Source organism: Lagenorhynchus albirostris, chromosome 12 (assembly GCF_949774975.1).
Source record: "Lagenorhynchus albirostris chromosome 12, mLagAlb1.1, whole genome shotgun sequence".
Classification (NCBI taxonomy): Eukaryota; Metazoa; Chordata; class Mammalia; order Artiodactyla; family Delphinidae; genus Lagenorhynchus; species Lagenorhynchus albirostris.
Window position 1 is genome coordinate 67,910,923 of NC_083106.1, and position 23,329 is coordinate 67,934,251.

General features: G+C 38.7%; 1 protein-coding gene across 6 annotated transcripts in view; it reads right to left on the reverse strand.

Moving 5' to 3' along the window:
* SLC35A1 (solute carrier family 35 member A1) overlaps window positions 1-22,310 on the reverse strand; it is a 28,194-nt gene extending 5,884 nt beyond the window's left edge. Inside the window, exons 1-5 of one of the 6 annotated variants that reach the window (XM_060167446.1) lie at window positions 22,140-22,310; window positions 17,879-18,056; window positions 6,138-6,297; window positions 5,797-5,949; window positions 713-779 (exon numbers count right to left, since the gene is read on the reverse strand). In XM_060167446.1, coding sequence (XP_060023429.1) covers window positions 713-779; window positions 5,797-5,949; window positions 6,138-6,297; window positions 17,879-18,056; window positions 22,140-22,155 — 574 coding nt within the window. In that variant the 5' untranslated portion in view covers window positions 22,156-22,310. Of the gene's footprint in view, window positions 1-712; window positions 780-5,796; window positions 5,950-6,137; window positions 6,298-6,960; window positions 7,089-17,878; window positions 18,057-20,347; window positions 20,557-22,139 lie in introns of those variants that run through there. The other 5 variants (XM_060167448.1, XM_060167449.1, XM_060167447.1 and 2 more) reach the window with 5 other exon arrangements.
* Window positions 22,311-23,329: the final 1,019 nt, after the last annotated feature.

Below are 23,329 nucleotides of genomic sequence, written 5' to 3' on the forward strand. Positions count from 1 at the left end.
GGCTATAACTAATATACTCTTTACTTTCAGTTTCTTCTCTGTTGGAACCATTTCTAAAACATTTCTTACATTGCACTTAACATCCATACTTTCTCTTCTTGATTCAGTGAAGGATAGCCTGTCCCTACACATATGAGTCCAGACTTCCACATTTATTTGATGTTAGTGATTTTGATTCTTCCCTCCCCTTTTGGCTGTTACTTCTGGGTATTAGGTTTTCTTAGTGATCACCCCCCTTTCCTCCCTACTCCATAGTTCCTAATCTGTTGAAGCAGAGGAAGAACTTGAGGTTACCAGGGAAATACAGATACTGAGCTAGTAACTAACAATCTAAAGCAGCAGAATCGAACCTGAGGATAGTGCCAGTGCCAGGAAAATAGAAAGAGGTACTTGAGCTTTCTGGTGGCTAACTTCCTCCATTTTTTAATTTATTTTGGGGATCTTGGCTGGACTGGGGATAGTCAAGGGTGACAGAAATACATTCTTAGATAACTGCAAAGATGAATAAGGACTGAGGTCTAAACTGTGTTAAACACTACCACATGCTTACTGGAAAAACAGCTGACATAAAACTATATAGCTATTAAGTAAGAAGATAAGCTTTAATAGGAATAAAGTTGAGTTTGATAAAGCAAGATAAAGTCAATCCCTATTTAAAGTCTGATGTTTTTTAAAAAATTTGACAACAGAATAAAATGCTTTTATGACTTACCTGCAAATCCTGAGCACAATACAGCAACAGCTATAGCACCAAACCCTAATAATGGATTCTGTTCCACCTGCAATAGTAATGTTTTAGAAGTTGTTTTTAGTGACTAGTAAACAGAATTCATCCAAGAGAACAAACAAATGAATACAAAAATCTGTTTATAGCTCTGCGGAAAGTATGTGCCATATCAGACATGGCTATTCTATAGAATAAGACAGGACCAAACAAAAGGCCATCCCAAAGATAAACCAAAGTACTTAAGTTAAAAACCTGTCCCTCAAATTATAGCCAGAGTAAACGCTTGATATAATGTGTGCCTACTTCCTAATAACAATGGGCACCCAAGCACAGAACTGTGCAGTCAGCCCGCCTCTTCATTTTAACTTCTGCCACCACAACTCAAGCTCTTATAGGATCAAGCATGGAAATGGTAGCAGTTTGACTTGTTTAATTTATTCCCTATCACCTACAGGATCGAGTAATGACATGTAAGATTTCCTACTTCACTGAATTTTTATCAAATATTAATAGCATGCCATCTGTGTACCAGATATACTGTTTTATATTCTAAATGAATAAAGATGAAGATGATACACAGCTTTGATTCTTAAATAGTTCATGGATGGGAGAGATTGACACATATATATAATCGTAATACTTTGCTAACAGATGCAGGTATATGGGCCCCCAACCTATTGTTTCAACTGTATTTCCTCTTCCCTAAACTAACCATCAGGAGCTTTCATCAGTCTTTCTTCAGAGATAAATGTTATCTCAGTGGCAACACTGAAACTAAAGGGTTGAGACAGGTGTCTGTAATATGACAAGCACATACCTTGTTCAAAATAAATAAGCCTGAGAGAAGGACAGTATTACTTGATGTTAAGTACCTGAGAGACAGAGCTTGCTCTAAAATGTCTGCATGAAGATAAAAGGAGAAATAGAAGATATTATGGACTAACAGTTCTCAAAGTATGGTCCCTGGACCAACTGCAGCATCATCACCTGGGAACTTGTTAGAAATGAAAATTGACAGGCCTCTCCCCAGACCTACTGAATCATAAACTATGGGGATGGGGCCCAGAAATCTGTTTAACCTTCCCGTTGAGTCTGATGTACACTAAAGTTTGAGAACCACTACTATAGACTACAACTGATAAACATGGATGCTTTCCTAATACAATCTACAAGGCCAGCATAGAGAGGAGAAAAAATAACGGTGTGAGATTTCATCTATCCCAACAACTGCTTGGAAGCTCAAGCTACTAAAGATAGTGTCTGACAAATTCCTGGTTGCTTTTCTGCCAGTTTAATCTCTACAGTTAGGAAAAATGGTGATAGACACTGCTTCTCTGGACTTAATTCTGACTGATAAGAAACTGCTGGGTGGGACTTCCCTGGTGGCGCAGTGGTTAAGAATCCGCCTGCCAATGCAGGGGACACGGGTTCGATCCCTGGTCCAGGAAGATCCCACATGCCGCGGAGCAACTAAGCCCGTGCACCACAGCTACTGAAGCCCACACGCCTAGGGCCCATGCTCCACAACAAGAGAAGCTACCGCAATGAGAAGCCTGCACATTGCAAGGAAGAGTAGACCCCGCTTGCCGCAACTTAGAGAAAGCCCACGCACAGCAAAGACCCAATGCAGCCAAAAGAAGAAAGAAACTGCTGGGTGATGAAGTGGAAGTGATGGAAACCTAGGAAAATGGCAACCATGTCGTTTTAGCATGAGCAATAGCCAAACAGCATAGTTCAGAGACTTGAGCTCCAGTCCTGAATAAATCAAATTCAAAAACCTAAAACAATTCCATAGCTAGTGGGAAGATGGGTTAATAGGGTAAGAGTTTCTTAAGAATGAAATTCTAATGAACAGTAAAGAAAGAAATCAGTGTTACTAATTAAGGGCATCTTCAATGACTTCTCATAGGAACACTAAAAAAAAAAAAAAAAACTACAGTACACAAAACCAAGAGGAACGGACCAGGAGTTTTAGTATCAAAAAACTGAAAACAGTGTAAATGGAGGCTTGCAAAATTTAAAGAAGGCCTTTAAAAGTATGTTTAGTTTAGGAAGAAAAGAGTATGCTTCTTCGGCTAGATGACATGCTGTTAGATAGCAAGAAAATAAGAGTTACCCAAACCTAGTTTCCATTTTCTCTGTGAATAATGACTTTGAATGAATGGGAACCGAAGTCCAAGACATTGGTTTGCTGTTGTGAGAACACCTACCTAAATAAATTCAGAAGTATCTTGACCAAGAATAGTAGCAAATCAAGGTACTGATCACTGTTATCTCTGAAGAATAATAGGGCCTAGAAGCTATGCCAGAAAATTTGCATTGGGCAAATACTGTCCTGATTTTCAAAAAGGCAGAGGGGAAGAAAATCTGCAGAAATTATAAACAGCGGCTTGAGACCTGTAAGGCGGCCCAGTACACTCACCAAGAGCACAGGCTCTGGAGCCATGCTGCCTGGATCCAAGCAAGGTTCAGCCATTGCTAGCCTTCTTTGCCTATCAGTTTCCTCATAAGAAAATGGAAATAAAAATACATGCCTCGTATGGTGGCTGTGAGCATAAGTGAATTAATGTATGTAAAGCGCTTAGAACACTGCTAGTATCCAGTGTGACACGTGACTGCAGCTGTTGTTATTACTGAATACCAGCGAAATGCTACAACAGGTGACTTGGAGAACTTTTGAAGAAACCATCAAGAGTGTAATGGTCATCACAAGAAAATGGTGTGGCTTCCATAAGAATACGACTTACCAAATTTTCTTACTGAAAGAATTCCTAGTGTAAGTGCTGAGGGGAATTCCATAGAGATAATGTTTAGCAAGAAATCTGACAGATTTGCATAATATTTTTGTGAACAAGACAGAGAAATGTAGTGAGGATAACAGTAGTTCTATTCACAGCTGAGTGAGTGCTCATATAGCAAAGTGCTAATTAACAGAATAAAACCAAGCTAGACCAACAACCAATATCAACTAGCCAGGCATATGAATAAGCCATCCTAGAAACAGATCCTCCAGGCCTGGGCAAGTCTTCAGTTGACTGCAGCCCTAGCTGATATCTTGACTGCAACCTTATGAGAGACCTCAAGCCAGAATGTCTAAAAGAGGCCAGCTCAGGCACCCTCTAATTCCTGACCCATAAAAACTGTGAGAGAGAATGTTTCTTAAGCAAGGAAAAAGAAAAAAAAAGTCAAGCTAAAGAGAGTCTAGAGGTATAGCCACAGCTCTGGTCCTGTCCTGTCTAAAATTTTCAGAGAAGACCCAGAAGACATAGGTGTGAAATCTGTAGAAAGCATAACATTCAAAGAAAAAGCTAATAATGTATAAGGACTGGAAAGTCCTCAAAGGCTCAAACAATAACCCAAAGCTAACAAGATGGGCTTAATAAATATAAACACATTTTGCATTAGAAGCCCACGGCACAAAACACATCTGAGACAAACTGTATTCATGTGAAACAGCTACATGTGGTTGTATAATCAGTTATATAATGGATAGCCTCCTCCAGCCAAAAAAAAAACCTAATATAACCTTATGCTGATTTAACAAGTCTCTGGTATTCAGAATAAAGGAGGCAATTAGCGAACTACACCTCACACCACTCAGTCATTATCTGGAGACAGCGTGAACTTTTAGGACACACTGAGGAAAAAGAACGGATAAATGCACCTAGAAAAGAAATACGAGGCAATACTGGGGCACGAGCCAGGGATCATAAAGTCTCCAGAAGCCATATTATAGAAAGAAACAACAAGGTTGTCTCAGTGGGAGAGAAGAAAAGACAGGGAGGGTGGAGATGCAACATTGTTCTCAAACATTCAAAGGCTCATCCTATGGAGTTAGCAGGGATTTGAGTTACTCTGACAAGAACAAGGAACAATGAGAGGCAGTTACAGGAAGCTACATTCTGTTTAAAATATGAAAGAACCTTCTAGAGTGCTCCAAAAATAAAATACTCTGCTTACTAAGCTTACTAAGCTTTTCACACATATTACCTAGGTGAGGTGACCCTTTTCTAAAGGTGTAGGGTGTTACTGGAAGTTCATATTTAACTTTTAAGTGTTTGCCTTACTTCCCAAACAAATTCTTTACAGTTCTACATCTGAGTTATACGTGCAGTGCATAGTTGATCAGTGTTTTGAAATGTCACCGAGAATATGAGCACGTTTAAACATCATGTAAAGACAATACATATTAATTTAAAACTCACTTTCTGGGGGAAAACACTCTTCCACCAGGCCAGAAAGTAACTACCTAAAAAGGAGCTTTCTACTTTCACAAGCTCTGCATACATCCTCAGCTGCCTTATACTCCTAAGAGCACCATGGTCTTTCATCTGCTAAGAGTTAAAGAAGATTGTGCAGTTGCAGAGGGAAGCTCCCGACCTTCAGGTCCTTTACTGTAGTTCCACTTCCTACTTCTCTTTGGGAAAATAACCAATTAAAGCATACAATATATTAAAAAAAAAAAAATCAGGTATGTACCTTAACATTTAACTCTTCAACTAAAAGTTAGAAGTAAAGGCACTTTTTGCCCTATTGTAGTTACCAGTTATTGGGAAAAACACTATTCTGTAAGACCCACTGCTGACAGTGGATGTATGTGCAAAATGATAAAAAATTTTGTGAGTTGCGGGAGAACATGAAAATTAGACGGGGAAAACTCTGCCCAGTATTTCTGAGAAAATGTCTAAAAGAGGCCTAGAAGTTTTGAACACAGACACTGTGGAAGTTGGCACAACTGAGTTATAGGTTAGCTGTTAACTGTGCAACTCTGGCTACGTGACTTCACCTCTTTGGACTTCAATTCTGTTATCCATAAAACGAAGGAGTTGCATTATATGGAGTTTTGAGATACCATCCATCTCTAACATAGTTTATGCATATTCTTCCTTCTCAAAAAGGAAGCCCGGAGGTATTACTCTCCTTGACAATAACATCACCCTAAGGGGAAAAAGGCGTATCTATATGGCAGAGGCTATGAATCATGCTCCATTCTTTTCTGTGTGACTGTGTGGAGTGCTCAGGACTCTGGAAAGTTCCCGTTTAGCTACAGTGAGCACTTAGCTTCTTACCACGACGCCTGTGGCCTGGGCTGGTCTCCACTGTACGAGGACGACTCCTCCACACAGCATAAAAACTGAAATCCACTGTAACCTGCTGAGCGTCCTGTTTAACATTAGAACGGTACATAGAGCAGTACAAGGAATCTTCAACTGGTACGTCACCTACCAACAAACAATGAACTCATCAGCTCGGTTTACATTAGACTCTGACACAAATGTATTATTTCTGATATGAACACAGCTGTAGAGAAAAATATTCAGTAGTTTGATAAAGGGTTAGTAAAACATCTTTTCACCGTGAAAACATTTTTTAAGATTTTGCGCCTGCCATTATCATCTACTTCACCTACCTGGTATACTGCTGCATCCAGATTGCTGAGAGCCAGGAAAGCCATGTTGTTCTGCACAGCATACACTAAGGAAGGCACGCTCAACTTCATCAGTTCCTTGGGGCTCCCCAAGACATTTTCTCTTAAAGATGCCTTGAATCTACCCAGATTACCAGTTTCTCTTTGAAAACAAAAAGGGGAAATGAGAAGGGATGAGGAAGAAAATGAAAGATCATCCTTTCTATTAGATACTGTCACACATAGGATAGCTACATTGTGTTACGTTCATTGATACTTATTTCTAGAATTTTTAACTGATTTTAGATTTATTAAAAGAAGCAAACCAGCAATGCATCCCCATAAAAGAAAAACAACTACAATCTTCATTTGGGAAAATATGACAATTAGGTTTACCACCCTCATCCTCTGGTCAAAGTTTCAGGGGCTTTTGAGTATATTAAACAATGAGAGTACCAGGAAACCAGAACTGCCGATATTACCTATAAAAAATTAATGTAATCCCTGCCACTTTAACTGCCATTGCATCAAGTTCACCCAGATTATTTTTTAGATTAATCAGGTTGCATATGTATTTTTTAATTTTTAAAATTACAATAGATTTTAATTGCAAACAAAAGAAAAAAGCGTTAGTAGTTATAGAAGTTACTTGGGATAGGAATTGAGTGATGCAGGTCAATATTATTTGTAAATTAATTCCGTGTTAGTGCAATATGGCAGACAATAAATCTTTAAATAAGCATATTCTCATAAAATTCAAGTATGTATCTGTATAATTTTGCAGGAAATCTGAATAATTTACTAATATCAGTAAGGTAAACTGTACCTGGAACATACATAAAGCTTACTACTTGAGTGCATATTGATTGATGCATGCTCTTAAGTATTCTTATTGTTCCTCAGGAGGAACTAGCTAATCTGGCTCATATTTCCCCCTGTTGTAAATCAGCTCACTTATTTCCTGAAAATACAAATCAAAGAACACTTTTATAAGCATTAACACCAAAAAAAAGTGCTACATCAAAAGGCTCCTAACTGCCCCTCACAAGATCCTTAAAAGGACCATAATACTTCGTTGGGAAGATGGAGCTATTTCAACTCACAATGAGCCTCTATATTTTGGGTTAACATTAGAATCAACAGTCACTAATTGGATATTTTCATATTTAAATAGTGCAAAAATAATTACCCAAGTTCTGAGGAGGAGCAAAGAGTCCATAATGTCTAATTAACTACCCATGCCTTATCCACTGTAGAACACTCCAGCCCCCAAGAAAATAATTAAGACAGGAAATTTGGCCTAGGCCACAGAAACAAAAGATGCCCTTCTTAGTTACAGACCATACTTTGCTGCCAAAGCTACATGCTGAAAAGTAATGCACACAGCCTGGAGGGCGACTCTACACTCCATGCAGAAGAGGGAGAGAATGCCAGAAGATTACTGGGAAAGTCTGCATTGTAGAGTTTTCCAGATAGCTGAAGGTTGGCCCTTTAACCATTTACCATTCTTTTTTTTAACACAAATCTAAGATGTTCTATATAATTCTCCACCTCTTAAAAGAGTATAAAGAATAATTTCTCAAAGTTTTCCCTCAATTATAAAATTGAAGAGAAAAAAGATTAAAATGAAAAAGAAGAATCACAGAGGTCCAACTCAAAGAACCATTTTAACAAGGTGATATAATTGAACATTTTCTTTATTGTCATAATTCTCACTAGGAAACATGATGGCAGAGACATAAATCTTACAGGCTGTGTGAAGTACAGGACACTGCTTTTACTATATCATTACTTAATGCCCTTCCAAAATGCTGACTTCTATACTAATGTATCTTCAGAGTGGCTCCCTAAAGAACTACTGAGAGGTACCTGTTTGTACCTATCTTTCACAGTCCACCTCCTTCCATGTCCATTTATCTCCCACATACGATTCCTCAAGCTCTAGTTTAGTAGCCACTTATCCCTTCCCTAATCCCTAGCTATGGGCAATGCCATCTTACCTCCACTCCTTAGAGATACTCTAAACCCTCAATGGTATCAAATGAATTTCTGCCTATCCAGAGAACAGAGTTGATCTCTTTATCACTGGCTCTCTTTGCTCTGCTAGAATACAGACTGCTTAAGGATCTAACAGCTTCTTCTATTAACCATGGCTGTACCAATAATCAAGGCTGCTGAGGTCCCTTTTCTCCCTGTCACTTTTATCTCTTCTCCCACTTTTCAGCTTTCACATCAAATGAAGGGCCTGCGAGACATCACCAGCCAATCTGAGTACTCCTTTCCTTCAACATGAAAAACGAGTAGAGTATGGTGTGTCCAGATTAACCTTCAGGTCTTTGGCTCTTCTGGCTATATCCTTTTTATTGGATACTTAGGAACTATTACTTCTCCACTGCCAGGAAGACTTTACTATCTTTTTCTGCTTCCTTCTCTAATGTAGATATTAGAGAAGCCAAGGTATACCAGAATGCTAACTACTGGAAAGCTCAAGCTTCACCATGGTACCTTAGAATTATATCAATATTATATAATTATAACAAGATATTTTGAAATAAGTTGCAAAAAATAGCAGAGAATGCTAAAAGAAATTGTAAAAGAAAACAAAAGCTCAAAATAATTAATGATATTAGAAAGTAAAATAAAGAGATTTATGAGGTATAAGAAAGAATATAGGGGAATGTTACCACACAGAAAGTTTTAAAGGAGGAGATAAATTATTTCGGTATTAGATTAAATCTTACTTAATTTAATATATTTAATAAGAATACAGCTCTAAAACTTACAGTCTTACTCACTAAAGTTAAAAAAAGTAATAGCAGGGGGCTTCCCTGGTGGCGCAGTGGTTGAGAGTCCGCCTGCCGATACAGGGCACACGGGTTCGTGCCCCGTTCTGGGAAGATCCCGCGTGCCGCGGAGCGGCTGGGCCCGTGAGCCGTGGATGCTGAGCCTGCGCGTCCGGAGCCTGTGCTCTGCAGCGGGAGAGGCCACAGCAGTGAGAGGCCCGCGTACCGCAAAAAAAAAAAAAAAAAAAGTAATAGCAATATATCTTCCAGAAAACATTAGTAATCATCTATCCTTTTGTTTTACTGTTAAGTAGACAAAGATAAATGATCAATTCTAAATATACTACAGCCTTGAATAGTGTTCTCTGAATACTAAAAAAACATAAAAACCAAAGACCACTTTTTCTTCCATTTTCCTGCTCTGATATTTTCTGGAAATCAAATCCCAAGCACTTTAATGAGTACCTTTTGTTAAAAACAAATTTATTGAATTTAATTATATAAATGACATTGTGAGATAAGAGAAAACGTGTGTATAATCAAAAAGCATACACTAATTTTTTTAGATATAGTCTGTCCCATTAAATTTACTCTTTGATTTTTATCACTGGAATAGAATCCATGTGCAACCTGTTGTTACCTCAAGGAATGCTGACACTCCATGTTGATTGCAGAGAGATTCCGCTGCTGCAGCCCCCCCAACTTTCCTATCAACCAGCTGAAACCAATTCTTTCTGATCTATGTTTGGTCAAAAGTAGGCCTCATTCTTCCAGCTCCTGATCTGAGGAGAACTACTAGGAGGCCTGAAATCCTTGGCTAGGTTACCAAGGCACTGTGCAAAATGGAATAATACAGCAGAAGTTACTCATGAGTTTAAGAAATCTAAATTTCCCTTACAAATTTCTTATCATCTGCAAAGTTAATTAAAATTAACTCGCATAAAAGATTTTGGGAAGCTAGGTTTAAAAACCAATAATGAGGTCATTTGAGGACAAAAATACCCATCATATGAGGTACATGACTTTTACCTCCTCCCCATGACCCTAAACCCCTTATAGCATTGAGTACAAAGAGGCAGTCAAAATGTAAACTCAGCAAGAAAAACAGAATAGGGCTGGATAATCTATGACATAGGTATCTGAGAGCTCCATTCATTATTCTAGATAATACTATGAAACAGTAAAATAATTTTCTCCAGTCTTATCTGGATAAGTAGTACAAAGATTTAAGATGCATTTGGTTTATTACGAAACACACCCAAAGTGTATGTACATTTACACCTCCTTCTAGGTTTCTTTAGTCTTTACAGGCTGTGGTGGATAGCAAACAATAAAAAGTTGACTTTGTTCTAAGACAACATGCAGTGTTTTCATTTCCTTTTCACATCACAAATGACAGACTTAAATCAAAAGTATCAATTTTAATAGCTATGACAGGGTTTAGTAAAGCATACAGCTAACTAGCAATTTTCCTGTGAATTGTTATAGTAATTATTTTATGAAAAACTAAAATATTTTTAAATGTATTGTTTGATGTTTCAACTGGAATTATAACTTAGAAATTGGTAACTTAGTCAAATACTTAAAAAATAACTTACCCACATATAAAGCTTTTGCAACATCCAACTGCTACGCTGCTCCCCTCCCCCAAAATAGGATTTATTAATTTCCTTTTCGATATAAAAGTGGTCTGATGTAATTATACATGTACACAGCAGTGTATATAAAAAGATAATTATTACATCTTTGTTTTGTAGTAGCAGAAGACTGGACACACCCAAATGCCCATCAATAGAAACTGCTGTATGTGATACATCCATATAGTGGAATACCACACAGCTCTTAAAAAGAATGAGACAGATTTCTATGTACAGACATGGAACCATCTCTAAGATAAAACATTTAAGTGAAAAAAAAGTTAAAAAGCAAAGCAGTGTAAACTGTATGCACACACAATGCATGTAATCAAACTCCCCAATCAGACTGTATAAACCTTAAACCTTATTTATCAAAATAAAGTAGCCATTCATTAATTCTTCCCCACACTCCCCTTTTTTTCCTTGCAGTTCTAAATTAACTTTTGATTGAAACAAGTATAATTTCATATTCCAAAGATTACTAGAAATTTTAAGTAAAATCAACAAGGATGGTGGAAAACTCCAAATTAATTACAAACAGAAACCAAAAAAAGAAAAAACAACCCTGTCAGTTTTTTTAATGAATACCAAAATTACACGGAAGGAGAAAAATAGAACTAACCCAAGTATTCTAAAACACAGTCTTTTTACTATATGCTCTAAAACTAAAGGCAAAAAAAAAACTACCTACAAATACTGAACTTTAGTTAGTAGGTTTGCTTTTTCACAGCTGTATCTTAGAAGTTCTAAGTCTACTTATTATGCATTCTAGGACTGAGCAAATAAGTAAATATCTTGAGGATAATGGAAGTCAAACTCACCACCATTGGAAAAGGGAAAAGTTGCAATGAACTCTGTGGTACTGGATCAGAATTGCAGGTATCAAATAATATATTACTCATAGTTGTATACACAAACACATATATACAGAAACAGAGAAACAGACAGGTATGTATGTATACACATACATGTTACCTATCTCTGGCTACTGAAAGGGCCCAGAAGTTATGATACCCCCAGTAGCAATGTGCACATCTCATGTCTAGATTCTGGTTTTTAAATACCATTTTGGGAAAAAAGGAACAAGGCTTCTTAGAGAAATGTATGATTTTGGGATTGGGGCAGGGCAAGTATAAGATAAGCTATGAACATCTTGCTATGCTAAAAAGAAACTGCTCAAAGATTGATGAAAATATGTAAGTGAAAAAGAAAAGAAAAGAAACAGGAGGAACCTTGAAGATGATCGCACTGTCCAAATCTGGGACAATTTGAGCATCGAAATAAATGATAATAATGGATTCCGGCAAATATAATAAAATAATCCATGAATCTACACTGAGAGGGAGAAGGACAGGTAGGGGGGAGAGAGAGGAAGAGGGAGAGAAGGGAAAGTTTCTTAGAGTAGAATGCCAACCAATAAATGTATAGGGAATAATGGAACTGGGAAATTACCATTTGGCAACATCAAAGGACAATAAAAATGATGAGAAAGAGGATATATACCTAGTTTCAAAGATTCTCTCCACATGATACTTAACAGTTACAAAGAGAAAATTGGTAACTTTATCTGGAGAGACCTGGCAGGCACTACCTTAATCAAGGAATCAAAGTTAAATCACCAGTAATGGGGCAAATGGATATTATGTGCTTCGTGATACACTGCACTGAGAAAGACACATCATTTCCATGATATTCCTGACCAAAACCCTAAATTTAATCATAAGAAAGCAATCAATAAACATAAACTGTGGGACATTCTACAAATTAAATGGACTATGCTCTTCAACAATGTCAAAGACAAGAAAAAAAGATGGAGGAACTGTCTCAGATTAAAGGCAGCTAGAGATATAATACCACTGTAAAGTGTGATTATTTTACTGTTAAAGGACATCAGTGGGCAACAAAATTATCTAAGGTCTATGAATTAGATAACAGTATTGTATCAATACTAATGTGTCAATTTTGATATTCTGTTATTATGTAAGAGAATGTCCTTGTTTTTAGAAAATAGGCACTGAAGAATTTAAGGACAAAGGGGCATCTTGTGTAAAACTTGCTCTCAAAACATAAAAACAATATACACCCACACAAATACACTGCAATCAAGAATATGGTAAAATTTAGGGCTTCCCTGGTGGCGCAGTGGTTGAGAGTCCGCCTGCCGCTGCAGGGGACGCGGGTTTGTGTCCCGGTCCGGGAAGATCCCACATGCTGCGGAGCGGCTGGGCCCGTGAGCCATGGCCGCTGAGCCTGCGCGTCCAGAGCCTGTGCTCTGCAACGGGAGAGGCCACAACAGTGAGAGGCCCGCGTACCGCAAAAAAAAAAAAAAAAGAATATGGTAAAATTTAACATTTGGAAATAAAAACTTAAGAGAAAAAACAAAAAATAAATTATTGCAATTACTGAAATGTCTAACAATGCTACTAAATGCTTATCTTTGCCCTAGCTAATCACAAAACAGCTCAATTATTTTGTTCTAAAATACTTATAATTTGAAAATTAGAAATCAGGGAACTTGCCTTCGAATCCTCACTGCCAATCACTTTCTAGGTACCTTTGGCATATGAAAACTTCCCTCAACCTAAGATTTCTCATCGTAGAAGATGAAATAATAGCTAAGGCTAAAGCAGTGGTACGAGAATGAAATGAAAATTAGCTGTGTTTACCTGCATGTTTCCCTCACCTGTTTTTTTTTTTTTTTTTTTTTTCCCCTCACCTGTTTTTAAGGGGAGACGGGGAAGAATGGTTCCTTAACACCTTCACTCTCTGGCAGCCTGCCATTCTCAACAGCAACAATCCTGAATGTCTGAAGGCAGCAAATTTAGTTGCTGCAATCTTAAAAGAGGATGTTTGGCACTTTACATAACATATTTTGACAGTGATTAACAGCTGGTATTCCAGAGTATAGTTACTTGCTTTCTAAAGAAAAGAAGTTAGATATCTGCTCATTAGGTTTTCAAAAATTCATTTTTCACAACTGTCCCCCAAAGAAGCATTATTCTTTGATTTTTCTAAGGCAATTTCAACTTATAACATTATATATTATAGCAATAGTGCTAAAGTGCTGGCTAGTGTCCCTTAGTGCAAGAAAGCTGTGATGTGCCTTATGGAGAAAATACATGTTAGATAAGCTTTGTGCGAGCATGATTAATAGTGCTGTTGGCCCTGAGTTCAATGCTAATGAGTCAACAATACATACTAAATAAGGTGTCTTTAAACAGAAACATGGTTATATAGTGATCAGTTGATGAAAATGTTGTGACCAGAGGCTCACAGGAACCTATCCCTGTATTTCCTCTAGGAGCAAAAGTTCAGTATTCAGTAATCCAGTGTCTGTGGTAACTACTGAGATAGTAAGAATCAACAGTCACCAAACCCATCACCAAGTCCTATAGATTCTACTTCTAGAACATAACTCAATTCCATTACCTTCATCACCTGCTCTGTCATCATGGCCACAATCCCTGGGCTCTAATAAGCTCCCTTACTTCCAACTCTTATACCCTTCCAATCCATTCTCCTCAAAGGAATCAACAAAGTAACTCAAAGTAACGTGGGTCACCATGTTAGTCCCTGATTTAAACCATTCAGTGATTTTCAATGCACTTGAGATAAAATCCAAAATCCTTTACAGGCCCATAGAATTACTCTTGATACCCTGCCGACCTCTCCTGCTTCATCTTAGCACCACTCCCCTCTCACAGCCCTCCAGATACACTGATTTGTTGTTCTTCAAACACACTGTTCTCTTTACCTTCTCTCTGCTCTTCTCTTGCCCAACTTCCATTCAATCTTCAGGTCTGGGTTTAAATGTAACTTCCTCAGAGAGGAAGCCCTCAACATTTTCACTGGGTATGTTTCCCACACAGCTATGCTTTAGTTTCATTAACGATTGTCTCATGACATATTGCTGAAGAAGCTGAAGACGCAACCACGATATCCTTCCATTTCATTCCGTAGCTATCAACCTGTGACCTCATGGGTAAAATTCTCCTTTCTCTATCACTCTTTTATCATTCCAAGAGATTAACATTTTTCACAGATGCCCTCTTAAAAGTAACCCCTTTGCTCCAAGAAATAAAATATTTTCTTGTTATGAATAGCAGGTATTCCATTCTACCAATGTGTTTTGAATAAGAACATGATAATTTGCCAACATGTTTCTCCATAAAAATTACATTTGCTTTAAAATCCAGTAATTTCAAATGCATTTCACTTCTTTCATGCTTTATGATTTTCCAGTGCTTTTTCCACTTGGAAACTCGCTGTGTTTTAAATGATTCTTCTTCACAGCCAAATTCTTGTTAGCCATGTAGTGTCAAATGCCAACCACCAAAACTCTGTGTCATGGTACTTTACTTTGTCCTGATTGTCCCTGGTCTTGTGTACTCTGCAGGTAAATGTTCATAAAAGAGCCTCTACACTATGCAGGTGACATACACAATAAGTGATTACTGGTGATAATCATGATGATGAAGTACAGTATTTAGTTTTCCACACTGTTGCTATTTCAACACCATTATTGGGACTTGTCTGGTGAACTCTTGGAAACTTTTCTGCTTTCATTAATATTTTGATATAATTTCCAAAAACGTTTCCACAAAACAAACTACAACTGACCATATCCATAACACTGAATAACTTAAGAATAGCAAGCAATGCAAAGCTGAAAAAGTATCAAAATAAAACAAAAAGTCATGCAGACAGGTTAGCAGGACACTAGCCCAAATGCTGAGTTAAACCAAAGGCCTCATTGCTTTTCTGCACATTGGTTTTTAAAAAGTCTTAACAGTTACGAAACAACAAAACCATGATCTGATCTTACAGTTTAAAATAGCTGATTTCATGCTTGACAGCCCTATTTCATTCCTGGGTTATAATTTTTTCTCCCTAAGGAAGCTGAGGAATAAGGAGAAGAAATGTGTTCCCCTATTCCCCTTTTTCCAATACCGCCATTTTTGTTTTAAAAGAAGTTAAGCCCTAAGATTTTATTAATTTATTAACGCTTAAATTGTTATATGGATGTTGTTCTAGAGCTTCAAGCAGATTTTTTCCTTTGGAACACTGCCTTTTAAAGTTTTAAAGGTACAATAAAGCCCCTCCTTTACCTGACATTATGCAGAATAGTGGAAGCCAAATTTCCTTAAAAATGGATCTTGTTAAGTAAAAAGCTGTGAAAGGTCTGAGGTTTTACCCTACTTGCAACCTAACAAGTTAGGCTGCCACAGTATCTCTGCCTACAAGATAAATTTTAAACACAAATTTTCTATTAAAGCTTTCCACCATCAAGTCTCATGTTATTTTCTGTTCTTTCCCCCTTCCCCAAGCCAGTTTTAGAGTATTTTTTTCTGATGGTTATTTGTAATAATGTGTGTGTTTACTAGTTCATTTTCTGTCTCTTCCACTGAAACTAAGTTCCAAGCAAGCAGAAACCATATCTACTTCATTCATACCTGTATATCCAGCACCTATGATAAACTGTCACACAGAAATCACTTAATAAATATTTGTTAAATGAAATTTTAAAGTGTTTAAATGTAATTTAAACCTACATACATGCTATTCCTCACTACTTCCCACTCTCACCAGCCCACATCTTGAAACCTAGATGAATTCACCCACCCACATGACCCAGATGGGTCCCCATCTCATAAATCGTTCCCCAAGTAATTTCCTACCAGATTTTATTTAATTCTCACAACCCTATTTTCTCCAATTAAGAAATGAAGAAACTATACAACATAACCCAAAGCTCACCTCCTCTTGTTTCATTTTCTCTTGTCTCTTGTTGCTGTTTTTCTCTCATCCACAGACTATGGCTGTTTTCCTGTCTTGAATGGACGCTGACCCCTAGTTTTATAGACTCAGTGTCTAGAATTTCCCTTTTCAGCCCCATAAACTCACTGCATATATTTCTTTATTGGTGGTGAGAAAGTCATCTGATTTTTATCAGACTTAAAGTATTCCAGTCTATGAATAATATAATGTGGGAAATGAAAACAGACAAGCATAAAACTACTGGGCTTATGGGCAGGACTGAAGACTTATAACATAAACTTTAAGAAAAGAAGAAATGAAGAAACTAAAGCTCAGAGAAGTTAAGGAATACGTGGAAAGTCATAATCCCAATGAGTCTAGGACTAAAATTAGGTCTGTCTCACTCCAAAGCCCCTATTCTTAACCCTCTCTTATACTGCATCCTTGGCTAAAACGATTTTCATAGGATGTTACTGATACAAAACCCAGTGCTGCCACATAGTAAAAGTATAGCAAGGGAGGAACCTCAGATGCTGTATAGATAAAATAGGGGTAATTATAGTACTTAACCTAAAAAATATATAAAGATTAAATGAGATAACTAATGAAAAGCACTTAGCACAGTGCCTAACACTTAATACAGGAAACACTCAAGAAATGTTAACTAGGGCTTCCCTGGTGGCGCAGTGGTTGAGAATCTGCCTGCTAATGCAGGGGACATGGGTTCGAGCCCTGGTCTGGGAAGATCCCACATGCCGCGGAGCAACTAGGCCCATGAGCCACAACTACTGAGCCTGCACGTCTGGAGCCTGTGCTCTGCAACAAGAGAGGCCGCGATAGTGAGAGGCCCGCACACTGTGATGAAGAGTGGCCCCCGCTTGCCACAACTAGAGAAAGCCCTTGCACAGAAATGAAGACCCAACCCAGCCACCAATCAATCAATCAATAATAAATAAATGATAAATAATAAATAAATAATGAATAAATAATAAATAAATTAAAAATAAATAAATACAAATAAATAAATAAATGTAAATAAATAAGCCAAGCATTTGAAGCCCTTTAAAAAAAAAAGAAATGATAACTATTATTATCATAATATTCCTCTACAACAGAAGTCAGCAAATGTTTCCTGTAAGAACCAAACCGTAAATAGTCTAGGCTCTGTGAGCCACCATACTGTCTCTGTTGCAACAAAAATAAGCAGCAAACTGGATTTGGCCAATGGGCCACAGTTTGCTAACCCCTGCTTTAGGGTGGAATTCTTCAACTTCGGCACTACTCATATGTGGGGCTGGGTAATTCTTTGTTATGGAGTGCTGTCCTGGAGGACAGGACATTGTAGGACATTTATCAGCACCCTTGGCCTCCACCTACTTGATGCCAGTAGCGTCCCCCAAGTTGGGTCAACCAAAATAATATCTCCTAGGGAGCAAAACTGTCCTGAGTTGAGGAAGACTGCTCTAAAGCAATCAAACATACAAAGATGTAGCTTGAATCTTCTGATAAAGAACATAACTGAGTAAAAAATTAATAACTTAACACACTAAAAAGTATTTATACTCACTTAGCTAAAATTCCCACACTTAGCAATAACTTTATAACTTCTGTGATACACACGGCTGTGGTTGAAAAGTAGAGTTCTTTGTCTGATGTCCTTGTGTATCTTAAAGCTATGGTGTAAGTTGCAGCCACCAGGGTCATCACTGCCAAGCAGTATAACTTGAATAATAAATTGACATTTTCTGGAAAATACGTGCAACAAAGATATTATTTAGTAGACAATATTATGTATATAAAAGTTAAGCAGTGTTATACCTCAAAATGCCTTCAATTTCAAGCACAAAATACCTTTAAAAATTTATTTCAATACAATATTTTCCAACTACATGAACAGAAACAAACACACACACACAAAACACAGCTGACTTTAAGTATCAACTGGTTAGGCATAGATTTTGTTCCTGGGGAGGGCTTAAGTGCAAGGTTATATGGCATAACTAACTCTAGTTTAGGATGTTATAAATCACATACTTTATATATCTTTATAATTTATACTTGTGAAAGCAAAACACAAAAGCAAGATGAAAACGATTACTGCAATGTATGTTCTAAATAGAGAGACAGCAGAAAGAAAACAAAAGGAATAACAGAGTGATAAAATAATATAGAACTTCATCATAATAAAAAACAAATTACATCCAGCCTCTCATTTCATAGCATTCTAAGAAAGATAATTCATAACACCATAAAAAAGAGTATTAAGAATGAAGTTCTGTAAAACTTGAAATCCAGGAAATATACACAACTTATGAACACTCAATTTAAGAACTTCTTGCAAGTATATCTGAGCAGCAGTCATCACTCAGGTGCCAGGGCCGGTCCAACACCTTCAATAAAACCACAAGCACCGGTGTACCAGGGCTCCTTCCATACTCCCAGCCCTGCTCTGAGACTACCATCACCTAATGCTCAAACTATGTCTACTTTCTTTACCCACTTCACACCTCTCTCATCCCCAGCTACCTGTAACCTTTCAAATCTCAGGCACATGTTAAACAGGGATCAGCAAATTTTTTCTGTAAAGGGCCAAGAGTAAATATTTTAGGTTTTTTAGGCCACAAGGCAAAATCAAGGATATCATGTAGGTACTTAGGTGACAAGAGAGAAAATATACTTTCACATTTAATTTATATTTAATTGGAAAAATTCAAAATATAATAATTATTGAGTACAATGCTTTACAGTATTGAGAAGAAGGGAATTCTATGGGGTGCGTGGGTAATATTTTGCTTCATTGGTCTTCAAAGTTAGGGATCCATCAGATTAATTACAAACATTCACCTGTAAAAACCATTCTTAGCTGATAGGCCATACAAAAACAAGTGATAGGCTGGGTTTGACCAATGGGCCATACTTTGACAACCTGGGTTAACAACCAGAGGGACAGGGGGTAACTCTGGGCTGCTACTGTAACTACATTACCCCTACGTACACTTTTGTTCACCACTTTGGGAGCCTAACCACAATTCAAAGGTGACTTGCACAGGAAAATAAAATAGGAGTTTCAAATAAGTTATATGGTAAGGTAGAAACTCACTAGGAAACAGATTATTCAATATAAATATTTTTCCCTGGGTGAATTAAAGAATTATTTGTAAATTTCAGGCAGATTTTTTAAATTACATTAGGTCTTAACTGAAAAGTAATATGGTAAAATAGAAGAAATAGAGCTTCTCTGCCTAAACTTTCTTTCCAATAGATCCAAGGACCCAAAAAGCAATGTTAATGTAAAAGGGACTGAAGGAGATTACTATAATACTTTGCTTGCTCTAAAACTTTCCTACACAGGAGGAAATGTAAAACTTAAAAAATAAACAGCAGTACAGGAGAAAGCATTTCCCATCTTCTTGATCGGGGGTCAGCAACCTACATTTCCTCTCATTTTTATATGACCTGCAAGCTGAGAATAGTTTTACATTTTTAAACGGTTGGAAAAAAGTTTTTCGTTAATCTTTTGGGATGTGTGAAAATTATATGACATTCAGATTCAGTGTCCATAAAAAACGTTTTACTGGAACACAACTACGCTCATTTGTTTCTGAACTATCTATGGCTACTTTTTTTTTGCCGGGCAACAGCGGGATGAGTAGTTATGACTGAGACCATCAGCCGTTAACAGAAAAAGTTTACCAGCCCATATCCTAGATTATCAATACTTTCATAAATAAGAGATGTTAGGATCGCCAAACTAAAAACTACTTTATTTTACCTCTTATATAGGTTCCTGATTCCAAAACAACATAGTGAATGTTTAACACTTTGAAAGTACACCTCTTAGAATCGTGATTAATGGGAATATAGATGATATTCTTGAAAATAACTACTGATGGAAATAGAAGCGTAAACAAATAAGTTTAGATATTTGTATAACATATAGGGCTTTGGTACAGAATACCACTTTTAAAACATATAATAAACTTTTTAAAAATACTTAATGCTTTTTTAAGCATTATTTTCTCTAATTTCAGCTTACCATTAGATCAAAATATCTTCTTCACTCCAGTCATTAATTCTCCAATATGAAAGTTCAATTATTAGCAATTTCAGTTTTTTTTCAGGGTAATATCAAAAGTCCGTACAGGGACTTCCCAGGTGGGCCAGTGGTTAAGACTTCGCGCTTCCACTGCAGGGGGCGTGGGTTCCACCCCGCATGCCCAGAGGCTCCACCACGAGAAAAAAAAAAGTCCACAACTCAACTGCATTGTTGAGTGGGCACACTGGCACATCAGCACTGTTTTCTCCTTCTCACAAAGTTCCCATTCGCTCCCACGCAGTATCTGTTTTTGTGTGGAAAATGCCCCCCAAATGAAATTTACAGTGTGGCGTTAAATCTTTTGCTCAGTTATACTTTACTGTATTTTAGAGGAGACATTATTTGTAACACCTGAGAACCTGGAAATTCATTAAGTCCCAGATAAATAAATCCTTTGTGAATATCAGGAAGCTCAGGAAACTGCAATTTTGTATTACACATTTCTAGTGGGCATATATAAGATTTATAACATGACCCAGGCACAGCAAATATGTATTGGCAGTAAACCTAAATCTGTAAATTGTGGCAACTATTTCAGATAATGATTCGACTTATGTAATTCTGAACTTGCCTTCACCATTAATCTCGCTATTCCCATTTTATGTCAGTTATCAAAACAATTCTACTTTTTTCCCTTTACTTCCTGTGTTGCTACAAAAAGACTTAAGGTTGGGCTTATTTGAAAAGCAAATAAGAGAAGCATATGCAACTACAGACAGTACCCCCTGGGCAGGGCCTGAATAATAAACGTGGCCTCTTCAACCAGGAAAATAATTTGGTACCCATGCAAAAGCTATTCTTTAAATATTTGCTCAACTTTATTCAGAGGTAAAGCCAAGAGCTCTACGAAAGAAGGGTGGAGAAAGAGTGTTGCCCAACCTCTCCTAGCTACTGCTCTACCATTCAGAAATTCAGCTCTCGTCCTTACTTACTTACCGGACTCAGCAAAGCAGAAGTGCTGCGGAGTTAATCAGACTCACCCTCACGAAATGGCAATTAGTCATCAAACAGTATTACTCTAATGTGCTATCCCTGGGGAAGGGGGCGGGGGAGTGGATCTCGCCCCACCCCTCCGGCAAAATATCAAAGTATTCCTTCTAACAACATACAACATTCTCCTTGGAAGTAACTCTGTTAACGACTGCTTTCTCCACCTCGTTAGGGCTGCAACGCTATTTTAATGCCCCAATGATGTTTTTAGTGGCTGTTACGTGGGCCAGCCGCTGCTTAGGCTCTGCACCCAGAGCATGCCCTTATGCCTCTGTGCATCCTAGGGCAGGAGGCGCAGCGGAGACAGCAGCCGCGGTGACCCCGGCCAGAAGAGAAACCGGTCCTGCCTCCCGCTGGGTGATGCGTCTCCAGCCCCGCACCTGCGCCCCGGCCCCTCGCCGGGTCTGTCTGAATTCGGTTCCCACCCACTGCCAACTCGTCGAGGCAGGCGCAGTTTCGGGCCGCCCAACTGTCCATCGCGGAGTACGCCGCGAGAAAGGCAGCCGCAGTGGGAGGCTGGCTGCCCCGCACTGCCACGAGCGGCGGCGGCGCGCGCTCAAGCCCGAGAGCGGCTCAACACAAACTCCTGCTGCCCGACGCCCCGGCCTGGCCCCTGGGACCCAGAGCCCCGCGGGCGCGGAGAATGACCGGCCGCCGACAGATGCAGACCAGCGCTGACGCCCGCTCGCCACCGCCCCCCGCGGGGTCCCAAGTCCCCAGTCCCAGCAGCCCCCGGCCTCACCTCTCTGAGGAGCCATGGTTCCCCGACAGCACCGCGCGGAACTGACGCGCGCCCCCTTCGCGCGCGCTGCGCAGGACACCGGGGACCGCCTCCTGGGGTCATAGAGACGAAAGCCGCTCGGCCTAGAGCGCCTCGCCGGCCGACCAGCCACGGATTCCCGCCCAGCCAAGCACAAAGATTAGGCTAATGAATCGGAAGGCTGCGGAAAACGGGAGGATCCGGACGGAGGAGAGGCCTGTTCCGCCCAGTCTATGTTGACGAGTGCGTAAAACTCGGTTCCAAGGCGCTCTCTTGTAAACTAAACTCCCGGCCGGCTAAGGAAGCAGGAGTCAAGGGAGCGGAGCGTTGCCTTCTGGGAGCTGTAGTCCTCACCAGGTGACTGGGCGGCAAATAGGAATTGGGCTTAGACTTAGGGATTCGTGCCTGGCAAAGCTGTTGTAGCACCTCCAAGAACTCGTAAAGTAACAGAAACTTCTTTCGACAGCGTTGGCAACTTCTGTAACTTCCTTTAACTTCCTCCTTCATGAAACTCCTTTGTTACCTCTTATTTAAACTTACAGTAATTCCCCTATATACCAACCTTCAAGTGGCGAACTTTCAAAGATGCGAACGTGCATTCCATCAACGCCAGGGGTGAGTGAAATTGCAGCTTGCCCTCCCTCTCCTATTGCTGACGATCCTTCAGCTCTACCATCTCCCACCTCCTCTCCCTCCTCCAGTCAGTAACTCTTCTTGCCTGTTCACTTGATGCCAGCGCGTATATGCCAGCTGTTGTACTGTACTACTGTACTTTTCAAGATACTGTACTATAAGGTTTCAAATGTTTTATTTTTTGCTTGTTTTTTATGTATTATTTGTGTGAAAGTATTATAAACCTATTACAGTACTCTATAGCCGATTTTGTTAGTTGGGTACCTGGGCTAACTTTGTTGGACTTACGAACAAATTGGACTTACAAACATGTTCTCGGAACAGACCTCGTTCGTATGTAGGAGACTTACTGTATAGTTTATATTACATATTGTTCAGAAGTCTTGTGCCTGTGTCCTCATCGTCAGCATTATCATTATGTTTACCTAGCCAGACATGCTGACTGCACGATCTTCGCACAACGAAAGGGCTCCGAAAACATTAGACATATCAACAGGCATTTACTTCAACTGCTATGATCTCCACGTTCACTGAAGCAT